This window comes from Chlorocebus sabaeus, chromosome 12 (assembly GCF_047675955.1).
Source record: "Chlorocebus sabaeus isolate Y175 chromosome 12, mChlSab1.0.hap1, whole genome shotgun sequence".
NCBI classification, from domain to species: Eukaryota; Metazoa; Chordata; class Mammalia; order Primates; family Cercopithecidae; genus Chlorocebus; species Chlorocebus sabaeus.
Window position 1 is genome coordinate 5,819,836 of NC_132915.1, and position 17,011 is coordinate 5,836,846.

Sequence of the window (17,011 nt, forward strand, 5' to 3'; positions counted from 1 at the left end):
GATCACTTGAGCCTGGAAGGTTGAAGCTGTATTGAGCCACGATCATGCCATGGCACTCCAGCCTGGGCAGCAGTGAGACCCTGTCTCAAAACAAAAAAGAGTGATAGCTTAAAGCACCTTAATACTTACCTATTCACATGCTTTAGGGAATCTGCAAATGACAGCCATCATTACAACACATTTATGTTAACTAGAATCTTTCCTGGATAATGTCAACATAGTCCTGGTAAAGATTTATTAGATTTTTTTTTAATTTTTAATTTTTATTTTTAAGACGGGGTCTCACCATGTTGCCCAGGCTGGTGTCGAACTCCTGGGCTTATGTAATTTGCCCACCGCCGCCTCCCAAAGTGCTGGGATTACAGGCATGAGCCACCGTGCCCAGCCCAGCTTTCTAATGAAGACCTAAAAATGATTGCAGAGAGTGAGTTCATGTGAAGTGGACGTTACTGAGCTAGGAGAATCAGTTAGGATGAGTAAGAACTGAGAAGACAGAAATAGCCAAAAGAGTTTGAGAGTAAAGGACACACACGTGGCCATGTCCTGTGGGTTCTCCTGAACCCAGAACTTTGCTTTACTGTATCAGCTCGATGGATGGATTTCTGTGATTTACAGAAAATAGCCGTGAGACCTGTGTACCTATAATATAATCTGAATAGGTTTGCTATAATATCTATCTACAGTCCGAGTAATTTCTGCCAACTAATAGTGGTGATACTAGACTTTAACTCAGAAAATGTCATAGAAAGCTCAATTTCTTAGACCCTGAAAGGTAACCTAATTAAGCCCTCATTTTCTTTTACAGGAAACTGAAAGGGGGGGTAAATGACTTATTTGAGATTAAGCAGTAATTTTTGTGCCAAAGATTGATAAGTTTTCCTAAAACCAAGTGCTTTAGTTTTGTTTCTTGACTTGCGTAACGTCATAAAATATGATCCCTCAAAATACTGCCACAACCTAAAGAAGATAGGGGAGGATTTCACAAACACCATTCCTATATCCAGCCTGACTTGGGAATTAGAAGGAGGGAATGACCCTATGAGTAAGAAACGGCGAGGAGAGTTCTCTGACTTTCATGGCCCTCCCAAGAAGGTGATAAAAGTGCAGAAGGATGAGAGTTCCATTGGGTCTCTGGCCATGAGTACAAGGCCCAGGAGGGTAATAGAGAGACCACCCTTAACACAGCAACAGGCTGCAGATGAAAGAACTTGTGATTCCATTACTCCTTCTAAATCATCTCCTGTACCTGTTTCTGATACTCAGAAACTTAAAAATCTACCTTTTAAGACTTCTGGCTTGGAGACTGCCAAGAAGAGAACTAGCATTTCTGATGATGATCTTGATTCTGAAGATGAATTGAGAATGATGATTGCAAAAGAGGAAAACCTACAGAGAACTACACAACCCTCAATAAATGAATCTGAAAATGAACCTTTTGAAGTTGTAAGGGATGATTTCAAATCAGGCATTCACAAACTGCATTCTTTAATAGGTTTAGGTATCAAAAATAATGTCTCTTGCCATGATAGTGATGATGATATTATGAGAAATGATACTGAGTATGACTCAGGAGATACAGATGAAATCATTGCAATGAAAAAAACTGTTGCTAAGGTCAAAAACATAACAGAATTTTCACAAATGGAAAAATCTACAAAGAAAACTTCTTTGAAAAATAGAGAAAACTGTGAGCTTTCTGATCACTGTATTAAACTACAAAAAAGAAAAAGCAATGTAGAGTCAGCCCTTGGTCATGGATTAAAGTCTCTTAATCGTAAATCTCCCTCTAACTCCAGTAGCAGTGAAGATGCTGATTCTGCATCAGAATTAGCTGACTCTGAAGGAGATGAGGAGTATAATGCCATGATGAAAAACTGCCTTCGTGTGAATCTCACTTTAGCTGATTTGGAACAATTGGCTGGCAGTGATCTGAAGGTTCCAAATGGAGATACGGAGAGTGATGGACCAGAAACCACCACCCAGTGCAAGTTTGACAGAGGCTCCAAAAGCCCCAAGGTTCCCACTTGCCTCCGCAGAGGCCAACAGTGTATTCATCCTGAGGAGATTGTGGCTTCCCTGTTAGAAGGAGAGGAGAACACCTGTGGCAAACAGAAACCAAAGGAAAACAATTTAAAGCCAAAATTCCAGGCTTTCAAGGGAGTAGGCTGTCTATATGAAAAGGAGTCAATGAAAAAATCCTTGAAAGACAATGTTGCCTCTAACAATATTAATAAAGATCAGAATTCCATGAAACATGAGGATTCCAGTATCATATCCATGGAAGATGGGTCCCCATATGTTAATGGCTCATCAGGTGAACTGACTCCATGCCAACATGCAAAGAAGGCGAATGGCCCAAACTATATTCAGCCTCAAAAAAGACAGACCACTTTTGAGAGCCAGGATCGCAAGGCAGTATCCCCTAGAAGTTCTGAAAACAGAAGTACGAATCCTATTTCTGGGCCATTAGAAGGTAACAAGTCCCTAAGTCTTAGTGCAAAGACTCACAACATAGGCTTTGACAAAGACAGCTGCCATAGTACCACAAAGACAGAAGCTTCAGAGGAAAAGAGGTCTGATTCAAGCAGCCTCACATCTCTCAAGAAATCACCAAAGGTCTCTTCCAAGGACACTTGGGAAATCAAAACTGATTTCTCACTTTCTATTAGTAATTCGTCAGATCTGAGTGCTAAAGGTAAGCATGCTGAAGACAATGAGAAGCGTTTGGCAGCCTTGGAAGCGAGGCAAAAAGCAAAAGAAATGCAGAAGAAGCTGGTGCATAATGCTCTGGCAAAGTTGGTGAGTGTATTTTCAATGTATGGATTTAACAAGAACTCACAAAGGCCAGCTTTTCCTTCCCATGAAGTGCGGTGTGCCCCCATAGAGCTGATTGTCCTGGTGTTCACCAGTTTCATATTTTGGTTCTTGAGTTAACTTGTTCATCTGGTTCATCTGAAATTTTCTTTATAATTTTCTTTCATTTAGAAGCTATACCTGGTATAGTTATGTATTCAAATGTGTCTGAATTTACATATAAGTCACTTGTCAAGTGATTTATACCTTGCCAAGTCTTCAAGATTTACTGTAACGGGCTTTTGTTCATTCTTCTAACAATTGTTAAGTACACCTTGATAGTAAGTGCCAGATTTATAGTATGAAGATGATGATCTTGCCTTTCATACAGTTTTTGGCTCATGGCGTGGCATGCTGACAGTCACAGTTCAGTTACACAGGGCCAGAAGGAGATTGTGCCCATGTGCCCTGGCAGCACACAGGAGACACACCAAGTCAGTTGGGAGCTTCTATAGTCTGAGCTGAGTAGTAGGAAAAGATCTGTGGGAATTGGTCAGGCCCAGGCGAAAGGGTGGGAAGGGAGCAGAAAGGCATTCATTTTAGGAAAAAGGAACGTTTATACAAGGTTGAATGTTTTCAGTCAGTGTAACTAAAACATGCAGCATGAGGTGGCAAGAAATGAGGCTAGTGGTTTGATTTTGTTCATAAAATGAAAAGAGAGTTAAGAATTTTAAGCAAAGGAGAGAAGATTAAGCAAAGGAGAGAAGAATTTTAATTGTGTCTATTTTGGAACAGTAGTTGACAGACTACACCTCAAAGGCCGTGCAGCCCATGACCTATTTATGTACAGCCTTCAAGCTAAAAATAGTTTTTAAATACAGGACAAAGACCATATGTGGCCTGCAAAGCCTAAAATATTTAGTCTGGCCTTTTACAGAACAAGTTTGTCAACCTCTGTTTGGGAGAGATCCTTCAGACTATGATGAAAACAAATTGAATGGGTCCATCTGGAACCAAGGAGAGCCTTTGGGGAGGTGGAAAGTCAAAACCATGAGAACAGCAATGGGAATAGATTGATTGAATTGATACCAAGAAGTTTAATTGATAGGACTTGGTGATAACTGGATAGGGATAGAAAGAGGAATTGTAAGTTTCAGTCTTGGGCAAATAAACAGGTGGTGATGGCATTCACTAGATAAGGAAAAAGGGCAGGAAGTAGACTTGGCAGGGGAAGGGAGTGATAGGTTTAGACATATTCAGTTTGAGATTGGATTGTTTTAAGCTGCAATGCTTTTTTTTTTTTCTTCCAATATTTATTTTAGGTTCTGGGGATATAGATGCAGGTTTGTTACGTGGGTAAGCTGCGTGTCTTGGAAGTTTGGTGTACAGATTATTTTGTTACCCAGATAATCAGCATAGTACCCAATAGGTGGTTTTTTTCTTTTCTTTTCTTTTTTTTTTTTTTTTTTTTGAGATGAAGTTTCGCTCTTGTTGCCCAGGCTGGAGTGCAATGGTGTGATCTCGGCTCACTGCAATCTCCGCCTCCCAGGTTCAAGCAATTCTCCTGCCTCAGCCTCCTGAGAAGCTGGAATTACAGGCACCTGCCACTACACCTAGCTAATTTTTATATTTGTGGTAGAGATGGGGTTTCACCATGTTGGTCAGGCTGGTCTCAAATTCCTGACCTCAGGTGATCCACCTGTCTTGGCCTCCCAGAGTGTTGGAATTACAGGTGTGAGCCACTGTGCCTGGCCCAAGAGGTAACTTTTCAATCCTCACTGTCCTCCCACCCTCCACCCTCAAGTAGACCCCAGTTTTGATTGTCCCCCCCTTTTTTTTTAAACAGGATCTGTCACCCTGGAGTGCAGTGGTATGATCTCAGCTCACTGCAACCTCCACCTCCCAGGCTCAAGCAATTCTCCCACCTCAGCCTGCTGAGTAGCTGGGACTACAGTCATGTGCCACCATGCCCAGCTAATTTTTGTATTTTTGTAGAGATGGGGTTTCAACATGTCACCTAGGCTGGCCTCGAACTCCTAAGCTCAAGCAATCAGCCTGCCTTGGCCTTCCAAAGTGCTGGGATATCAGGTGTCAAATCACTGTACTTGGCCTACTGCTCCCCTATATGTACTCAACGTTTAACTCCCACTTATAAGTGAGAACATCCAGTATTTGGTTTTCTGTTCCTGTCTTAATTTGTTTAGGATAATAACCTCCAGCACCATTAATGTGGCTGCAAGGGACATGATTGCATTCTTTTTTTATGACTTCATAGTATTCTGTGGGGCCTGTGTACCACATTTTCTTTATCCAGTCCACCATTGATGGGCATCTAGGTTTATTCCGTGTCTTTGCTGAATAGTACTCCGACAGTACTCCAATGAATATGAATAGTACTCCAATAAACATATGTGTGCATGTGTCTTTATGGTAGAATGATTTATATTCCTTTGGGCAAATATTCACTAATGGGGTTGCTAGGTCAAATCATAGTTTTTAGTTCTTTGAGAAATCGCCAAACTGCTTTCCACTGTGGGTGGGTGAATTCACATTCCCACCAGCAGTATATAAGTATTTCCCTTTCTCTGCAACCTTGCCAGCATCGGTTATATTTTGACTTTTTAGTAATAGCCATTCTGACTGGTGGGAGATGGTATCTCATTGTGGTTTTGATTTGCATTCCTCTAATGATCAGTGATGTTGAGCATTTTTTTTGTATGCTTGTTGACCGTGTATGTCTTTTGAGAAGTGTCTGCTGTGTCCTTTGCCCATTTTTTTTACTAGGGTTGTTTGTTTTTTGCTTATTGATTTGTTTAAGTTCCTTATAGATTCTGGGTATCAGACCTTTGTCAGATGCATAGTTTGCAAATATTTTCTCCCATTCTGTACATTGTCTGTTTACTTTGTTGATAGTTTCTTTTGCTATGCAGAAACTCTTTAATTAGATTCCACTTGTCAATTTTGGATTTTGCTGCAATTGCTTTTGTAGTCTTTGTCATCAATCTTTTTAAGATGCAATGCTTTTGATGGCCTCCCTAGGATGGTCATCCAGAGGATAAGCCAACGCACATCATCTTCGGTTCTGACAGTGAATGTGAAACAGAGGAGACATCGACTCAGGAGCAAAGCCATCCAGGAGAGGAAAGGGTAAAGGTAAGAAGTTCAGGATGTCCCTGTGGACATTCATCTACTTCTGCAGATCCACATCACAAACAACTGCCAATCTCAACATAAAACCCTCCTGAGAGCCCCAGTGAGACCCAGGGCTTGCCAGGTCACCACACATTGAGACTACAGGGGTTTTGGAGATTTTTATATATGAACCTGTATTCTCCACAGCATCTGCAGCATGACATCAATATTAATGAAACACTACAGAAACTGTTCTTGCATGTAATAACTACCTCCCCAAATCCAGGCTTCACTGGGGAGCCTCTGAATTAGTGATCCCAGAGGCCAGTTAGATTTCACTGAGTCAGGAATTTCCACCTGACCCGCCATTTACTCATTCCTGGTAGATGAGTCTGGGTTATTGGCTTTCAATGTGAGAGAGAAGATTACCTTATGAAGGAAATGCTACTTGTTTGCCTCTGCTATTAATAAACGTTTCTGTTTCTTCACAGGAGTCTGTGGGTAAAACATCTGGGAAGCTGTTTGATAGCAGTGATGATGAGGAATCTGATTCTGAAGATGACAGTAATAGGTTCAAAATTAAACCTCAGTTTGAGGGCAGAGCGGGACAGAAGGTTAGTGAAGACTGAAAATAATTAAACTTGCGACATGTCCTTATTTTTTGACATAGCCCTTAAATCTGAGTAAATGCAGGCAGACCTTAACCTACATTATAGCATCGGGGTGTTTATTTGGGGAGTGAGTCTTCTGTGATCCTCTCTGATTGGTTCATAGGTAGATGGAGGTAGGCAAACATCTTAATGTAGTGAATGTCAGTGTGTGGGGAGGTGTACATTGACAGTCTTCGTCAGAAGCAATTTCTTGGGAATGTGGCTATCAATTATGTATGTTTTCTGTCTGTGTAGCTCATGGATTTACAGTCGCACTTTGGCACTGATGACAGATTCCGCATGGACTCTCGATTTCTAGAGAGTGACAGTGAAGAGGAACAGGAAGGTAAATGCTTCATTGTCCAGAGTCCTGATGTCATATCTGGGGACACTGAGAAATCACCTAGTGTACCTCCTTTATTTAACACATGAAGAAACTCTCCATCCCAAGACATTGGATTGAGGAGTTTATAACCAAATGTACAGTTAATACTAAGTTTTTACATAGTAATTTAGGAAAATTTAATTACTTCGAGCTGCCAGAAAGGAAAGGAATAAATAGCATCCACCAAAGGTCCCATTTTCCTCTATCCCATCCTTGGTATGAGAAGAAGTTGAGTTTCCTACCTGGCAGCCTGTGTCAGTTGATCAGCAGGTTCTGGGTGAAGCCATGGAAGATGGTTAAGTCACTCCTGGCTTTCTAAAAGGAAGAGTGTTCATCATCCTCCAATGTGCATACCTGGTGCAGATTATGTTTTAAAGCTGTGTATCATTGAATGCCATTCTACTTGAATTTATCCCTATTTGAATGTATCTAAGAGTAATGATGCTATCAGAAGCATCCTAATTCTACTTCTTTTCACTTACTATAGCATTTTTCACAGCAGTACTTCCAAACTTTTTCTACAGGATCTTCTCCTCTTACCCTTTTAAAAACACCTTACCTCCTACGTGGCTGGCTTGAATGAGCTCCCTAATTCCCTCTCCTAATCTCAGAACTTCTCTGCACTTCTTTTTTTTTAATCCTTCCTGAATTAATCTAATCTGCATTTTAATCCTCACCATTCCTACTTCCTATTACCCCTTTTTTCACTGGCATTTTCATTCTTCCCTTTCTAGCTTCTTCCTTTTTCTACACACAGTTAGGTCTTGTGGTCCCAAAAAAGCCATTCCTCTAACCATGCCAGTTTTCAAGTTTCTACTCCATCTCTCTTTCAGTTCTAAATTTGAAGTGAAAAAGTAAATCACATCTAATTCAGTAGCAGTTGGCTTTTTATTGAAAACAATTTGTGATTTGATCTTCTCAATTCTTTGAGGTGATTATTAACAGTATTGGACTGTTTCAGGAAACCAAGGTTCAGAGAGGTTTAAAATGAATTCTCTAGGGTCCTCCCAAATTCTGTTTCAGTGCTGAGATTATAGGCATGAGCCACTGTACCTGGCCCTTTTCCAACTTTTTTTTTTTTTCTTTTTTTGAGACGGAGTCTTGGTCTGTTACCCAGGCTGGAGTGCAGTGGCCAGATCTCGGCTCACTGCAAGCTCCGCCTCCCGGGTTTACGCCATTCTCCTGCCTCAGCCTCCCGAGTAGCTGGGACTACAGGCGCCCGCAGCTTCGCCCGGCTAGTTTTTTGTATTTTTTAGTAGAGACAGGGTTTCACCGTGTTAGCCAAGATGGTCTTGATCTCCTGACCTCATGATCCGCCCATCTCGGCCTCCCAAAGTGCTGGGATTACAGGCTTGAGCCACCGCGCCTGGCCCCTTTTCCAACTTTTGAAAGCACAGTGTCTATTCTGCAGGAAGCAGCACAGCCAGCCTCCATCACCTTGAGCTCTTTCCAGCATTGTATTCTACCTGACTTTCTCACTCAAAACCCATGTTGAAAACACAAGAATGAACAGAACCTGGAGAATAACCTTCATGTAGAAGGTACAGAGAGGTTATTTTCTTCTGCCAATTTTGTCTGTTTTCTTACAACTCTTTGGGTATGTGTTCCATCAAAGGCATAAACAACTTGTTCTCCAAGTGCAGTGGCATTGTCTCCAATGACATCCTCTTCAGCTAACATACAGCATATGTCACTGTTGATCATCCCTTCTTGAAATATTCACTTTGCTTCCAATTGCATAACTTCCTGGTTTTCTTAACTCTTGATTCCTAATTTTTCTGTTGCCTCCAATAATGGGTTCTTCCCAGGGTTCCGTAAATCCCTATAACTTTAGCCTTCACTTGCACATGACTGTTTTTCAAATTTGGGTCTTCTTTCTTCCTTGCTGTTCTGCTGAGCTAACAACTGGTCATCAATGCCTGTTGGGTATTTTCCACAGGCTTTCCTGAGTTTGTGTTAAAACTCAGCAAGTCCAAACCAGCTCTTCTCAATCTTTCTGTGTTGATGGCGTGTCCATTCTTAGAACCTCTGTTGTCTGTTTTTTTCTTTCCTTCTCAACATTTTTTACTTTTCTGGAGACAGGATCTCACTGTGTTCCTCAGGCTGGAGTGCAGTGGCACAGTCATAGCTTACTGTAACCTCAAACTCAGTCTCTCTAGTAGCTAGGACTACAGGCACGTGGCACCATGTCCAGCTAATTTTTTTTTTTTTCCAGAGACAGGGTCTCGCTTTGTTGCCCAGGCTGTTCTCAAAACTCCTGGCATCAAGTGATCCTCCTGCCTCAGCTTCCCAAAGTGCTGAGATTATAGGCATGGAGCCACTGCACCTGATCACTTCCCAAATTTTGAGGCACAATATTGTGTCTCAAGTAAGCAACACAGCCAGCCTATATCACCTTGAGCCTTTTTCAGCATTATATTCTACTTCCCTAATGATTAGATTAAAATTTAAGTTGATGTTTTTGATAGTTAAAAGTTGTTGAAATTAGCAGTTCCATGTTTCAACCTAACGCAGTGTAAACGTTTTGTACTTTATTATTTCAATATATGTGTTCATTTTGTTTCCAACACCTAGCATGGTTTCCTACCACCTCTAGGGATTCAACTTTATCTTTCTTACCTCATAACTCTACCTAGTTTATAAAGCATTTTTTGATTCAGTTAAACACTATCTCAACTTCCTTTGAACTCTTAGAAACTTTGGGGGCATCCCTGTAGAGTACTTAAATCAGCATTTTATTCTAGTTTCTGTTAGTTGGTTATTTATATCCTGCAGTAAGTTGAAAGTCATACAGGCTTAGACTACTTTTGTATTTCTATAATCCAAACTAGCTGTTTAACTTTATTCTCTGATATTTTGTCTGTTTGTAGTAGTTGAGGATAGTAGCTTGTAAAATTCCATGATGCCTTGGTATGTGTAGGGCATATGGTTGTTTTCCCATAATACTTGTTATTGAATCAAAGACTGAAACAACTATCAGATATACCATTATTGTCAGATTGTCAGATATACCATTACCATTTTTCACTGTCTTTATCATTTTTAGATTTACATAATTTAGATTATGTTTAGAATGCTAAAAAAATCAAAGAGTCTAGAATCACTGTAGTTATTAGTATCTTGCTCTATTACATTCGCCAATCTTTACCTTAAAAGTTTTAGACTTGCTACTGAAAGCCATGAAATTCAGATTGTTTCATAATTAGGAACAGAAGTAGGACTTTTCATTATCTGGTCATGCAGACTTTCTGAGTTTGCTATGGCTGAGGGTCTTGGGATATGGAGGTTAGTGAAATGAGGTGAAACTTTTCTTCTTCCTGTCTTAATGGATTTTGTACATGTTTAGGTACTTGGTAAATATTTGATGACTGAGACTTCTCAGGCTGTGTTTTCCAAGAGATTTTTAATTATCCCTTTCCCTCAAAGAGGTAAATGAAAAGAAAACTGCTGAGGAAGAAGAGCTTGCGGAAGAAAAAAAGAAAGCCCTGAATGTTGTACAAAGTGTTTTGCAAATCAACTTAAGCAATTCTACAAACAAAGGATCAGTAGCTGCTAAGAAATTTAAGTATGTTTTATGTTCCATCCCATTCTACCACAACATCCTTTGCCATAAATGTCTTTTTGAACTCAATTTAAAACTAGGTCTCTTTTAATGGCCTGGGAAGGCAGCTGGCAATATGTATCAGAGCCTTAAAAATATACTTACCTTTGACCCAATGATTCACTTCAAGGAACTAATCTTAAATTATTTCTGTATTTATACCCTTAGATGTCATAGCAGCATCGCTTTCATTAGTGAAACAATTGGAAAACAGTTTAAATAGTAACTGTAAAACTATTTATATAAATGTAACTGTTATGGAAATTTTCAGGTATGCAATTTAGAGAGACTAAGGTAATGAAAGCCCTGTACACCATTACCTAGCTTTTACAGTCACCAACATGTGACCAGTGTTTTCTTCTATACCTTTATCCAATCCCTGCTTTACACAATGAAATGTTTTATGCAAATCCCAGATAGTATATCATTTTACCTGTATGTATTTTAGTATGTTTAAAATCATTTTAAAAGCTAAAAAAAATCCAGGAAATCTCAAAAGTAGGTAGTTTAAAATATTTTTTCAGCCAAGCGTGGTTTCTCACACCTGTAATCCCAGCACTTTGGGAAGCTGAGGCGGGCGGATCACCTGAGATCAAGAGTTGGAGACCAGCCTGGCCAACATGCTGAAACCCCGTCTCTACTAAAAATATAAAAATTAGCCGGGTGTGGTGGTGCATGCCTGTAATCCCAGCTACTTGGGAGGCTGAGGCAGGAGAATCGCTTGAACTTGGAAGGCAGAGGTTGCAGTGAGCCAAGATCATGGCATTGCACTCCAGCCTGAGCAACACAGCGAGTCTCCATCTCCAAAAAAAAAAAAAAAGAAGTATGTACTATTTTTAGTAAGATCCTCGTTATCTTCTTTGATGTCATATGGCTTCTTATTGCTGCAAAATTAGAATCTTCCTAGTGCTGAATTATAATTTGCTATTTACTTTTTGTATTAGTGTTCTGTTTTATCTCTTCCAACCTCCCCTCCTTTTTTTATGTAGGGACATCATACATTATGATCCAACGAAGCAAGACCATGCCACTTACGAAAGAAAAAGAGATGATAAACCAAAAGAAAGGTAAATAGAGCTACTTCTTTTAGCAATAGGATCAGGTAAATTAATCTCATTTCAGACAATTAAAAATGTAGACAGGAACCAATATCCTACTCATTGGTCCCACTGTATTAAGATTGGTGGGGTAGGGGTAGTGCAGGTAGAGTTAGAGAGAAATTATTGATGTGGTGGTGGAGTTCTTACCTTTTGACAGAGGAATCTATAAATGATATGTACTCCTACTCTAGTATGCCTTTTATTTGTATTAGTTTCTTGTGAATTCTTAACTACCATAAACTTAGTTACTTAAAATCACAAAATTTATTTCTTTACAGTTCTGGAACCTAGAAGTCCCAAATTAAGATACTGAACGGGCTATGTTCCTTCTAGAGGTTCAGGGAAACAAAGCTGTTTTATGCCTCTCCTAGTTTCTAGTGACTGCCACCAATCCTTTGGTGTTCCTTGGCTTTGAGACCACATTACTCTCATTTTTGCCTCTATCTTCACATGGCCTCTTCTTTTCTGTCTGTCTCTCCTCTTTGTGCCTCTTATAAGGACACTTGTGATAGCATTCAGGGCCCACTTGGATAATCCTGGATGGTTTATGTCAGGACCCTTACCTTAATATCTCTGCAAGACTCCTTATCTAAATAATGTTAACATTCACAGGTTTCAGGAATTAGGACATGGACATAGCTTTTGGGGGGCAACCATTCAACCATCTAGTGTGGTAGGAGCTTCTCTTTCCTATAGATGTGCAGTCAGTTGGATAAATATGGGGAATATATAGAGCAACCAGTAACAGCTTGGTTTAAATCTTTCATTTTCCAACTGCTAGTAGCCACAAAAATCACAAAAGGCAATATGGTATCCTGAATTGAATCTTGAAACAAAAAAGACAATTTGTGGAGAAACTGGTGAAATCAAAACGATGTCTGAGTTTAGTTAGTGGTAATCTACCAATGTTAATCTTTTAATTTTGACAATTATATTCCAGCTACATACAATTACATAGTTACATACATACAAAATTACATTAGGGAAACCAAAGTGAAGGCTATTTAGGAACTCTACTATTTTTGTAACTTTCTGTAAACCTAAAATTGTTCCAAAATTAAAGGATTCTTTTAAAAAGAATCACATTTTAGACTAAAGTAGAAGTAATATTAATATTCCCTCCAATATAGGATATTTGTGTATTATTTCAGATAATCCGTATGGAACAAATATGGCTATGTTTACCCCCTCCCTATACTCCTAAGAAGCCTCATCCCTTTACATCAGCTCAAAATCCAGGATATCATCATTCAAATCAGATCTAGGTACAGATGAAGCTTCTCTGTTACTCCTTAAGTACAGTACCTTGAGTGCAGTTCTGTTTGATAAGAAGACCTGTGAACTAAAAAAGCAAGTTATCTACCCTTCCTCCAATATAGAGTGGTGGAACAGGCATTGGATAGCCACTATAGGTACTGTTCAATGAAGGAAAACAGGCACAAAGGAGTCACATATCCATAGTAACTCTGAAATCTAGAGAGACAAATGTTGGAAGGTCTTTGATTAGGACTGAGGGCCTAGGAATAATTCTTCCTGACTTGGTTTTCTGGATCATCCTTCTCTTTTCATAAGTGCTGGCACAGGTTTACAGCTGAGTAGTTTTCTCAGCCTGCTTTTTGCTTATAGAAATTTGGGAGTCCAAAAGCCTATTCATTTTGAAATGTTCCTGTACCTACCAGTCCAGTCTAGTGGTAGTTCTGATAATATAATTCTCTTAAAATCTTCACAGTTTATCTGAATCTTCTTGGAATTCACTCTGTTAGATGAAAGTGACACATATCATTTTGAGATAAGCCTTTTTTGTTGTTTTTTTTAACCTTGGGCTTCTACTGAAACTGCTGAGAGATAATGCCTCTAACCTCCATAGAAACCCTATTGTTTGAACAATTGAAGTTTATTTTCTTTTTTGTAAAATCTTAGAGACAGGGTCTTGCTCTGTCACCTGGCTGCAGTGCAGTGGCATAATCATAGCTCACTGTAGCCTTGAACACCGGGGCTCAAGTGATCCTCCCACCTCAGCCTCCCATGTAGCCGGAACTACAGGTGTGCACCACTGTTCCTGGGTAACAGTTGGAAGCTGCTTATCTCTTTTTAGGGTCTTAACAAAGAATTTTGTTTTATTTTTAGACCGAGGTCTATAAATTTTTCTGACAGGCAAGATAGTAGATAAGGCTTTGCAGGCCAGATCGTCTCTGCTGTGAAGATTCCCCTCTACCTTTGTAAAAGAAAAGCAGCCACAGACAATATGTAAAGAAATGAGCAAGGCTGTGTGCCGATAAAACTATTAATGGACATTGAAATTTTCATTTCGTATAATTTTTCCCCGTCATTTCAAATGATTAAAAAAAAAAATTTCTTAACTTGCAGTTCAGACATAAGAAGGCAGTAGCCTGGACTTGGCCCACGGACCATAGTTTGTCAACCCCTTCTTTAGACCATGTTTTTCTAAGGCTGTCATAGAGTCAATCTTTGCTTAGAAGCCCTTTCTTAAATTTCATGTCATTTGCCTTCTGGAGATTAGGAGTCTTCAAAACCATGAATTCCTAGTTCCCTTTAAAAAAATATTCCTCCCTTTAGTTTCATTCTCTCCTATTTTACTGTAATCAGTAGGATGAAACCAGAATATACCTATAACACTTCCCTGGACATCTCCTTAGCTAGATCACCCAGCTAATTAGGTACATTTTCCATTTTCCACAGTACACACAATGCAGTTGACAGTGTTGCTAAACTTTCTACCACCGTATTACAAGGATTCCCTCTTCTCTAGTTTCCAACAGGATTTACCTTATTTTTCTCTTAAGCCCTTATCTGCAACCTCCTCAAAGGCTATATGGTTTCTATAACAGTTTTTTCAAGGTCCTTCTGGCTTTTGCTGTGATCTTAGTCTCAGAAGTTATGTATCATGACATTTGCCTTACTCTGTCCATTAAAAGAGTCACTAAGTCCAGCTCACACTCAAGGGATAAGGGAATTCACTTCCACCTCTTGAAGGAAGAAGTAACAAAGAGTTTTTGGACAAATTTTAAAGCCACCACGTGGTGGTTAAATGAAAATCACTTGGAACTGCCTACCATTTTTTATAGAGCTTGGTTTCATAAGAAGTGTATCTGTCTTAAAACCTAACCAGATTGGTGTATTTACTGAAATATTAAAAGTTTCTCTCTTTGAGATGGTCTCTACCACTAAGAATGGTTATTTGGATATCCTGTTCACTTATTATTTTAGGTAGTACATTACAAACTTTGGCCTGGTCTTAAAGGAAAAAGGATTTTAATATTTTCTTAGTTCAAAATTCAGTATTGGAAACTGCCATGTAACTTTTTGTCCAAGATCAAAGAGAAAAGCATATTCATTCCTAAATATAGAGCAGATAGATTTATGGTAACAAAAATTTCATTTCAAAAGAAACTATACTTTACATATATAATTCATTTCTATAACTGATTTACAGTTTTACCAGATACTGGTAAAATTCCCAGGATCTTAGGAGTCATGTGGCCTACAGTTTTCATTTTGCCTATGAGGAAACTGAGGCCTAATAAAGCTAAGTGATTTCCTTAGTTACACCTAGCTGTATAGTTTAGGCATAATTTCTGAAATGTAGTTCAGAGGATGATAGAATATGATTCATGCAGCTGTTTGAGATTTGTGTAAAAACTTATTGGTCAAGATTTTACTTCTATTAGTAGAGTTTTATATGTAGAGTTTTATTTATTTTATTTCTCTATTAGTAGAGTTTTATATCCTGGTTGTTGAAAGGGTAGAATTAAAGTTGTCCAGGATTTTTTCTTTTCCTGATTTCTGGAAATTTTCCAAAACTTGTTTCTTTGTGATGCACATGTCTACATATGTCATTTCAGTAAAGCAAAACGAAAAAAGAAAAGGGAGGAAGCTGAGAAGCTACCTGAGGTGTCTAAAGAAATGTATTATAATATTGCTATGGATCTGAAAGAAATATTCCAAACTACAAAATATACCAGTGAAAAGGAAGAGGACACACCCTGGAATGAGGACTGTGGTAAAGAGAAACCTGAGGAAATCCAGGACCCTGCAGCTCTGACCAGTGGCGCTGAGCAGCCCAGCGGGTTCACATTCTCCTTTTTTGATTCGGACATTAAAGACATAAAGGAAGGTACTTTTCTTTTTTCCCATACTTTTTTATTTTAGTCAGTTTGAACTTAATTGATTGAATCTGCATTAAGTGTAACCGATTTAATGTCAGCTGAAGAAAGGATTCTTTCTTCTACCTAGATAATTTGAGATTTAGTGTCACAGGAGCGTAAACATGATGTTCCTGAAGCTGTGATAGAAACTATTTTTGCATTTAAGGAAGCAAACCTCTACTAGCTTCCATATGAAGGGAAGCCAGAGAATAAGGTACAGCATCTTTTCTGTTAAGTAAAAAGTCAGGAAGAAGTATAGTAATTCATATATTTAAATAACTTTGTATCTTAAATGAAGCTGAAGATGCTATGACTTATGGAAAACTAGTGTTATATATAAGATATAAGTAACCTTGGTTTTATACAAATATGCCATATCATCAATATGCCAGTTATTGCATAGTTTATCCCTGAAGATTTGCCAGAACCTAGAGAGAAGAATAAACACTAGTACATACAGTTTTGCATTTCATTTCAAGAGGTTTACCTCTAAAGGCCAACATGGGCCACAGGTTAAAAAACACCTGACCTATTCCTCACCCAGGGTTCAAGCTTTCTGGAAGTTCACTGTAACAGCAAGCAATACGTATACAGAATACACACATACCTAACTACAATGATTCTACTTTAAAGATCAGCAGTTAAAATACCATACATGTGTTCGGTAGATAAAAAAAATTTTTTTTTTTTTTGAGACGGAGTCTCTGTCACCCAGGCTGGAGTGCAGTGGTGCAATCTCGGTTCACTAGCAGATAATACCAACTCTGTGATACTTTAAAAGGAAGTATGACAATCTAGTAGTTGTTCAAAAATTACTGCAAATAAGACTTCATTTTCTTGTCTAAACTGTTGAGTAGAGTTGGCATGATATAAATAGTAACTATAATTTTTCTAACTTTGAGAGCAAAACGTGAGAAATTGACCTTGAAATGAGTCCTAAAGACACCAACAACTTGAAAAATGTTTTTTAAGTACCTGGGAAATTTTGAAGTCTTGCGAGGTGATTGTCTTGATCTTATAGCAGTAGTTTTTTCAGCAGTTCTAGCAAAAAGTTTTGGGTATTGAAAATGTAAAGACATATTCCTTTTCTCATTTATAGACAAGAGGGAAACCTGATTTCCCTGTATCATGTTACATTTCAGGTTTCTCATGCTAGCACAGATGCCATGGTTATTTTAGGTGTC

General features: G+C 38.8%; 1 protein-coding gene across 7 annotated transcripts in view; it reads left to right on the forward strand.

Moving 5' to 3' along the window:
* Positions 1-17,011, forward strand: part of NOL8 (nucleolar protein 8) — a 28,228-nt gene that overhangs the window by 8,301 nt on the left and 2,916 nt on the right. For all 7 annotated transcript variants that reach the window (XM_073021447.1, XM_073021448.1, XM_007969752.3 and 4 more), the window contains exons 7-13: positions 922-2,799; positions 5,833-5,946; positions 6,417-6,539; positions 6,831-6,921; positions 10,387-10,525; positions 11,551-11,628; positions 15,525-15,796. In XM_073021447.1, coding sequence (XP_072877548.1) covers positions 922-2,799; positions 5,833-5,946; positions 6,417-6,539; positions 6,831-6,921; positions 10,387-10,525; positions 11,551-11,628; positions 15,525-15,796 — 2,695 coding nt within the window. The remainder of the gene's footprint in view (positions 1-921; positions 2,800-5,832; positions 5,947-6,416; positions 6,540-6,830; positions 6,922-10,386; positions 10,526-11,550; positions 11,629-15,524; positions 15,797-17,011) is intronic.